The sequence below is a fragment of the Spea bombifrons genome, chromosome 5 (genome assembly GCF_027358695.1).
Source record: "Spea bombifrons isolate aSpeBom1 chromosome 5, aSpeBom1.2.pri, whole genome shotgun sequence".
Classification (NCBI taxonomy): Eukaryota; Metazoa; Chordata; class Amphibia; order Anura; family Pelobatidae; genus Spea; species Spea bombifrons.
In genome coordinates this window covers 63819744-63828704 of record NC_071091.1, presented here as the reverse complement: position 1 = coordinate 63828704, position 8961 = coordinate 63819744, and the positions used below count along the sequence as shown (strand labels likewise).

The following is an 8961-nucleotide window of genomic DNA, read 5'->3' as shown; positions in this document are numbered from 1 at the left end:
AAATAGCTTACTGATCAGGCTTCTTTGTCGAAAGTATCTAGGGGTCATGTTGGCATCACTGATCCCTGAAATAGATCTGTCTCTCACACAGAAAATCATCACCCCCTTGTTCGTATCAATTGCATTTATTTTGAGTCAGAAGGCGCTGCCTAAAAATGACAGGTGCTCAAAAACAAATTGCAAAGTTGCACTGTTAGAGCGCCATCTAGCGTCAAACCGGTCACGCGCTTCATTGATCTACGCTAAACTACTACAACCACGGTGGCTACGCCCCCTTCTCCCTGTCACTAAAGCGAGAAGCGGCTTTGCCTACCATTGTGACGTAGGCCGTTCTCTTAGCGGATACATTCCTGTAACCCAGAGCGCTGAGCAGCAGCGCCCGATCGAGATACCCTGGACAGCGCTCACTCTCCCTGTACCCACAGACAGTGCCAGGGCTGCTGCCAGCAGGAATACTCACGCTGACATGGTAAGTGCATGGAGAGGCAAAAAGAGACCACAGCGGCTTGTTCCATTCATTATTTTACTGTGCAATCCACACCTTTTGTTCTGTCATGTAGCACTTATTCTGGCACCTATGATCTTACTGTACAACCATTTAGATTATTGTACACACACACACACACATATATATATATATATATATATATATATATATATATATATTTATATATATATGTATATAGATAAATATATATATAGCAAATACACTTAACGTTATTTGCATGCAGATGCAAAAAAATGCAAACATAACGATGACTCTAATTAACCCTCTAGATGCTTAAAAGGTGTACACTTAGCAACCAGCCAATGAGCACTTACACAGTTAACCTGCACTCCACATAGTGTGTGTGAATGCATTCTCTCTGGTTGCTGCACTGGTTACATTGTGAGACACTGTCTGCGAGCAGACTGATTGGTTTGTAGGAGATGGGAACTTTGTGTCTCCAATCCCAGCAGTAATCAGTCTGATCCCTTTAAGATTTACCATATTGTGCCATATCGCTGAAGGGCTGCATGAAGTGGCCCCATCATGGCAAGCTTCACATGGATATGCCATGCACTCTGTAAATGATTGCCTTTAATGTAACTGCTGTAGTCTATTTGCCTGTGAATCTTGAATTGCATTACATATGATAAATGTCAAATCTTTATTGGGAGTGGTTATTATATTCCCTGATATCTGAAAGGGTTAATTGTCTTCTAGTTGGATGCTTTTTTTTAACCAACTGAAACCTCCAAAACCGCTCATTGGAGTTGTTGATCCACAAAACAAGAATTCCTAATCCTAGATAAGAGCAGACAGCAAAGTGACTGAATGGAGGGGGCTTGGGTAAGGGGAGGAGCTTCTGGTGGGCTGAGGATAGGGGCGGGGAATTCCTTTATTCTCTAAAGAGGGGGGGGGGTATACAATCCCAAGGATTGACCTCAAAAACAGTGCAAGGTCTGTTCTCTGCAATGCAAATTACACAGCCTCCAATGACTGGGGTCTAGGATCATTGGGAGGGGGCATAGGCAGATACAGGGGGAAAGTAACCCCTAAAACTACTAACTGGGTAGACTACAATTCCCATTTTCAGATATTTGTCCAAAGACTGCTCATCAATCCTGGAATGTAGTCTTCAAGCTTCTGAAAGATCAATGTCAGCAGTTCTTACAGAGAGCAGACCCGTCTGCAGGCAGCGCTTCTTGCAAACTAAATAGCTTAGTTATATTTACAGAATAAATATTTGTGTTAATTGTAAACATAAATTGTTTTGTCTGTTCCTTGTTTGAGTCATCATGTTTTGTTTGAGTCTATGATACCAATATTATATCAAGTCCAGATAACACTATTGTTTTTCAAAATATGACATTTACCATTTAGGCACTGAATGATCTTCATGCTTTCACAGCATTATCTACAAAACCCTTAGCAACAGGTGAAAGCATCTTAATTTACCAATGTGATGAGCTATTATACTGAGAGATTTTATAGGGTGCTTTTTAAAGAGGCACCAAAGCTCGTCTTTATGGTATTTCCTCCGAAACAGTATATAAAGGAACATGTTTAAGACGTTAAGTGCTTAGAAGTGACAAACTGTTCCTCTTGTTGGCACAGAAAGGCCTAGGATTAATCAGTGCCTGATGCAGCATTTCTTATAGTGTCTCAGTCCCTTTCAACTATATATATATATATATATATATATATATATATATATATATATTTCACTTGCTTGTGTCATCACACACTTCTATGAAGTTCAATTATAACACATGGCTAAAATAACTTTAAAAGTTACTTTTAAGGGTACAAAAATATACACTAATTATAGGGTACTTTGATCCTTCTGTGGTTTTTTTCTACATACATAAGTCTGGGTGTTCCAGTCAAATTACCCCTTTTATTTTTAACGCATAGAGAATGCATATGAAAGTACTCTGTGAGTACTTAAAGCAGCCAATCAGTGGCAGGAAAGCATTCCTATCGAAGTCAATGGGAGCGCTTTCCCCGGATGCACACTGTGGTTTGAATAGACCGCTTGCGCACAGCATCTGGGAAGCCAGCGCCGGAGCAGACTGGTAGTAAGTATATTATGTACAAGGAGAGAGTGTTAGTTCTGCGCACACATCTCCTTCACAAACATAGGAGTGTGGGGGGGGCAAATACATATGGGGGGATTCTGCAGCATCCCCTCATGCATTTGCAAAAGGGACACAAGGAACATTTAGAAACCTTTCAACTATTGTATGCGTTAAAGTGCATTTTTTATTTTACTGAGAGGGTGGTAGATAAGTGGAACAGCCTCCAAGCAGAAGTGGTAGAGGCTAATACAGTGAGGTAATTTAAACAAGTATTGGGTAGTCATAAAGCTATTCTTAAGCAAGACCAAGGAATGATTAAGGTTTGATCCTTCACATCGGAAACAAAGGGCAGACTAGATGGGCTAAGTGCTTCTTATTTGCCATCAAATTCAGGGTTTCCATGCATATAAGGGCTGGAGTGTCCTTTTAACATACGTAGCATTTCCCTGCGTGTATATTGTCACATTGTGACAACATGGATTTACAGGTAACATAGGTAGAGAGAACTGTTACTCAAGCAGAGTGACAGACAACGGCAACTCTAACCTCTGCCCTAACAAGGTAACTAAGAGATGGTGCTTCCCAACACAACTTCTTTGCCACAATAGAAGAGGAATATCAAGTTTTTCCACCAAAGGACCTTTACGCAGATGGTAACTTAGTGATATATAATCCAAATTGACCCTATGGGGAAGAATTATATTTAGTGTGTAACGTTAAGTGTGACTTTGTATAGGTTTTCAGTTGGCTCTCCTGCTCTGCATACATGATTGCAGGTTCCTTTTAGATAAGCACAGTAAATGGTGGCCGCACCAAGGCATCCAGGTACCATAACAGGACAAGTTGTTGTTAACCCCGGATGATTTAGTGCATCTTGTTTGAAGTGTGACTGTGTGTAGATTTTTTTTCCTTGCCTAGTAGGTGAGATATATAAATACAACAATAGGGTCAATTACTTACTACAGGTGACTTCAAGTGACGCCAAACTTTTTTTAGACCCATAACAAAATAATTAAGAAAACCGAAAAAAAATAAAGCTTAATCAGTGAAGGCACTTCTAAGGAATCTCAGTAATTTAAATAAGCTTAATACAGGGCAAACTGTTCTTAGCCTAGGGTTTGGCCCTTTTAATGTAGAATGGAGTCAAGGAGAAGACACCACAACTCCATTTAATGAGTAAAACCCATAAAAGTAGCTCTGTGGGGACTTTACTGGAAAGCTGGTGCCTGATTATGACCCAGTATTTCTAATGAATGCACATGAATGCCCCACATTCTTCATTGTGTTTACTCAAGCGTGTAATTAGTGAAAGCAGGTAAGTTATGTAATTGGGAAACCTGTCATCTGTTTTACTTTCTTCACAGTGGTTGGTCTAGTTGTTGTAGACATCACAACCTTTTGGAGGATATCGCTATAAACGTCTATAAACAGATAACGGTAGTTCTGCAGTAGTTGAGTCCATAGGTGAGACACAACAGTCCACAAAGGAGGAACTTTTATTCTTAATTGCTATTGATATACAGGCCCTTAAAGGAGCACTTCAGCCCTATTTTTATGTTACATGCAATACAGTGCTGGTATTTTATCCACTAACACATCTTTGCTGGAGTACTCTGCATCCCCTGGTGTTGCAAGGAGGCTGCGAAGGTGGAATTATTGGTGGGGCTGGGGGAAGATTGCTCAGGACCCCTGTATGCATACTTGCCAACTTTTGCTCTTGATGTGCCGGGCAAAAAATGAGAGCAGAGCCTAAAGTAGGGAGGGTTATGTGGCACTGCATGACCCTGGAGCATTGAGCTCCAAGATCGGGTTTCTAAAGCTCGTTTACCAGCGTTTAGGCTTTTAGACATAAACAGTTTAAAAGCAATGCTGCCTGTTCACAGTGTAATGCACTGTGCATAGGCAGTATTTTCATGCCGGGACAGACATGAATTCAATGGGACAGATCCCAGCAGATTCAGGACTGTTGGCAACTATGCCTGTGTGTATAAAGACAGCCTTAATATCCCTTACACCGTATTCTCCTTTTTATATTTTGTGCTACCGATGTACAAGTTTACCCAAGTGCATATAATACAATATATAACAGAGAAATGCCTCCTAATGGGCTTCACATTGCAGTCCTTCAGAGAGCTTAAATTTAGATACTGACCCCATACGCAGCAGCTCCAGAGCTAATGCTTCCTCCATAGTTCTGTTTTAACATGACCGATTGCCGAGCAGAAAAGTGCTTTCACAAATTAAAAATGGGAAAACTTTCCGTGCGTGTGTGTGTGTGGGGGGGGTTATTGGGCCCTCTTGTGCACATAATGGATGAAGTGTCCCTTTAATAGTGCAACATATTATATTTCAATATAGGTTATTAGCTTGTTATTAATATAATTGTAATGAACAATTAGCGCCAGACTGGAGATGTGTTGGGTTGGATTGTAACACAGCGGATTGGACTGTGCTGTGCTTTTTGGGAAAACTAAGTACAGGAAACACAAGAAGGATTATTTTATACTTAAGTGACATAAATTAGATGACACAAATAAATGCAACATGGTTATTATATCTTGCACCCGGACTTGTGCAGAAGGTGGTAAAGACCTCTCCACGTGAAATTCTAGAACAAGAATGGTTACTGATGATCAATGCTGCCTAAAAGCTGCCACAGCTTCTCTCTTCGTCTGCATTATGTAGCTTAGCAGCCTCTATCATTCTCCTTAACCCCTATACTGCTGCCCATGTCTTACTTAGATGTTGTGTGGTTAGTATTGCTCCCTAGAATTGATAAAGGGAGGCTGATACTTTCAAAAGCTCCTTAAAATGCAATTTTAGTATTATTTTATATTGCAGTACTCTTTTTTTTTCTTCCATTCTTCTATGTTTAAATACAGAAAGGTCATGTAGAAGCTGCAGTCTCTTATACTTGCTTTCCCATGAATGCAAAGCCAGCCATGTGTGGACCAGTATAGAAGAAAATCAAATGGCTGCAGAGAGACTATAATCTTACTTTATTTTTAAGACGAGCAATTCATTTAAATAACGCTACACTCATCAACATTTATAACAGATAAATCAAGAAAGCAGTTGATGCAAGCATACGGTTCCTTAGCTCACAAAAGATGCACTTGAGTGCAACACAAGATATTCACGCCAGCCTGCTTCAGCTCATGTTTGTGCAAGAGAACAGAGGGCAACCCAAAGGACAGTGGCATAACAGGCAGTCCCCTAAACCCACTCAGTTATTTACTACACCAGGTAGTAAAGTTGGTAAGCAGCAGATCATCTGGCCCACCTTGACACTGGAAGTGGGGGTAAATAGGGGAAATGGAAAGATACGTGAACCAACATGGGACAGTAGAGACAAGAGAGGTTGTAGAGTTCATATAACAGTGGTACACATTTGTAAATTGCCATTGGCTGAAATAAAAGTTGAAAGAAAGTCATTATGAATCAATAGGTCAGTTTATTATTTGAGGTATTTTATGATTAAGTGGATTAAGCATGTCATATTTTTAATTCAACTTAGTTGTACGGTTCCCTGGCACAGTCTAGTTTTGTGATGAATGAGCTTTTGTGATATTACAATTACAAAGTAATCAGCTGTTTTGCTTATTAGGATTGTAAGGAAAACTGTGGGAAGCTGGTGATAAACACCCAAGTTGGCTTTGGAACATTGGATTGTTTGAGCTGGAAAGTTCACTTGAGGCTCCACTTAATACACAGCTCAAGCTTAGAAGCCATACACATTGTGGTTGGTCACCTGACTCCCCTCTCCTTATAGATGGTGGAGACACTGGCCGGAGCCCAGTGTCTGGCTCAGTCTGGTTTGTGAAACTTGGAGGAGTGTGAGTTGGAACCGAGCCTGCTCAAACTCCTTCGCCATTTCCGTATTTTGTTCCTCACAAGGCCTCTTTTTACATGATGATTCTTTGCCACCAGCCAGCGTGTACACCTTTTGTATCTGTAATATCAATTTCAGCAGCAGCATTATTCACACATTCAAAAATCATCATTTCTCACACTTGGAAGATATGGAAGAACCATGTATGACTAATAGCAGCAGGGCCGGACTGGGGATAACGAGGCAGCCCTGGCACTTTAAGGTCAGCGGCCGTCGGATGATGTAACTGCGACCAATGGCTGGACATTGCTGGTACTCCAGTTGAATTCATTGGGAGATCTAAAGGGGATGTGCATGAAATACAATTAAATATGTTTCCTGGTTTTAGTAGAGATAGCTGGGGAAGGAGTTAACCAAAATCTCATGTAAATCCAGCAGCTAAAGAATGCATTTTCTAATTTGCATGCAGTAAAATGCACTGGATTATATTCAATGTGCATTTAAAAAAACATCGGGGACTAGACTGTGCCATTAATGCTTGTTTGGTTGGAACAGCACAAGATAGCTTACAGCAAACAAAGGGAAATTTAAAGAAAGATTAAAGAAGCCAATAAAGAATTTTAGCAGGTATTTTTCTCTTACAGTCTGATCTGCTCCATATTCCAATGAATAGCCTGACCGTCTAAAACACATCCTATTAATATTGTATTCCCTCTCTCCAATCACACCAGAACCTCTTCTCCCTGTATGTTCCATATATGTCACCAAATAGCCTGTCCTTCCAATATCTGCATTACTTGGATAAGCCCTCACATTAGACATTTGATTTGGGTAAACTTTTTTTTTTTTATTATTTATATACTGTGTGGAACAGCATTAACATTTTACATCATTTATCAACATTTTACATCATAGTACATCAAGTCTTGCTTGGATCTTGCCCTTTCAACCCAGTGTGACACACAACTCCACTTTTGCCATGACTTGAAATGGTAAAGCTGTAGCCATGGTAGTGAATGTAGAAGTCCCTATTCACTTTGTAGGGCTAATTTGAATTTAATTTATTATTTTAGCGATCCTTTTAAAAAGTCTCAACCTGATGCACCGAAAAAAACCATCTATATTTGCCAGGGTAGAGCCTAGGATGAGTGGCACTTGTGTGCAGTATTTTTGTGTGCAGTATTTCCTTGGCACACTTTCCTGCATAACTAAAACACATGCACATACTAACACGCACACCCTCTAAAGTGTCTCTTTTAAAATAAAAATTAAAAAAAAAAGAGTAATTTTAATGTAATGGTGAGCACATGCAGTAAAGTCAATTTAGGGCTCGAGTACACCTTCCATGTGATCATAATCAGTTTTGAGATTTCCAGTTACAGACCCTTTAACTTCATCCACATAAATAAACTGTAGTCGTCACCCAAATGATTAACGGTCTGTACTCTTAAATGTGGAGAATAGATTTATCATTTTCAACAGTATATTATCTGCAAAGCAGAAAATTTCCACACCGTTTATAATGGATTTACTTCCAAAGTCTCCTCAGCACTGCAGTTGTAGTTTTGATTGCAATAAAGTTTTTGTCTTATACGTGACACTTGGTTACTATTTTGGATAGGATCATTTTATTTTAATGCAGATCACACGTTTTACAGTTCTAGACACTAAATAAACCCATGCAATGGTTTTTACAGGCTAAAATAGGCAATGTATGCATTTAAGGCCATTTTATGTACACGCCTTTTGCAGCAGCCATTTTGACTTCATTCTTAGGATTTAGATAATCGTTCCTCTCAGCGGATTATTATCTATTAGAAATGTTCGTAGGGGCCTTGGAGCTCTGGGGGGGCCTAGTTTGTACTCTGAAGCTTCCTGGGACAAAATTCACTCTTACTTACCTTCTCTCCCATGCTCTCACTCTCTCAATGTCTTCTTTCTTTGTCCGCTTCACTTCAGCATCAGCTCCGTGAGGAAGCCTCCTCCTCAAGCTGGTAAAATATCTGCTGGCCAGATGGGCTAACAAATAACAAAGCTAGAACACGTACTAATGGCTAATAGGCAGCTTCCTAACCACATTATATTATGGAACACTAGAACTGTTTTGAAAAAGAAAACTGCAAAATAACCTTGAAAATGTATTTTTAATCTGACACTAGTAATAATAAAATTTGGCGGGAGTTTCTCTTTAATGTATTCCCTGTCAGTAGGAATCTGCTATGAGTTTGCATGCATGCATCAATATAGATTGATTAATTTTAATTTAATATCAAAACACATTGTACTCATTTGTCACGTTATTTATTTTGTTTATTAAAAGAATAGTCACATCAATCTGATCCTGCAACTCCTAAGACCATCCCTGGTTCTACGTCCATCTCACCATACCACATGCCAGAGGTAGAAGAGTGTAAATGGAAAAATAAAAGGCACCCTCCAATTCTAATCATTAGTCTAAATAATATAAATAAATCTTTCTTTTCTACTGATGTACTCTGTATTTAAAATAGTTCAGGAGTCATTTAGAGCTAAAAGGCTGAAGTTCATATAAATGAGGTGATAAG

The 8961-nt window shown here is 39.5% G+C and overlaps 1 protein-coding gene across 1 annotated transcript in view; it reads left to right on the top strand.

Moving 5' to 3' along the window:
* The first annotated feature begins 336 nt into the window (after positions 1-336).
* ELOVL2 (ELOVL fatty acid elongase 2) overlaps positions 337-8961 on the top strand; it is a 30679-nt gene continuing 22054 nt past the window's right edge. The window contains exon 1 of the mRNA XM_053466765.1: positions 337-469. Coding sequence (XP_053322740.1) covers positions 467-469 — 3 coding nt within the window. The 5' untranslated portion in view covers positions 337-466. The remainder of the gene's footprint in view (positions 470-8961) is intronic.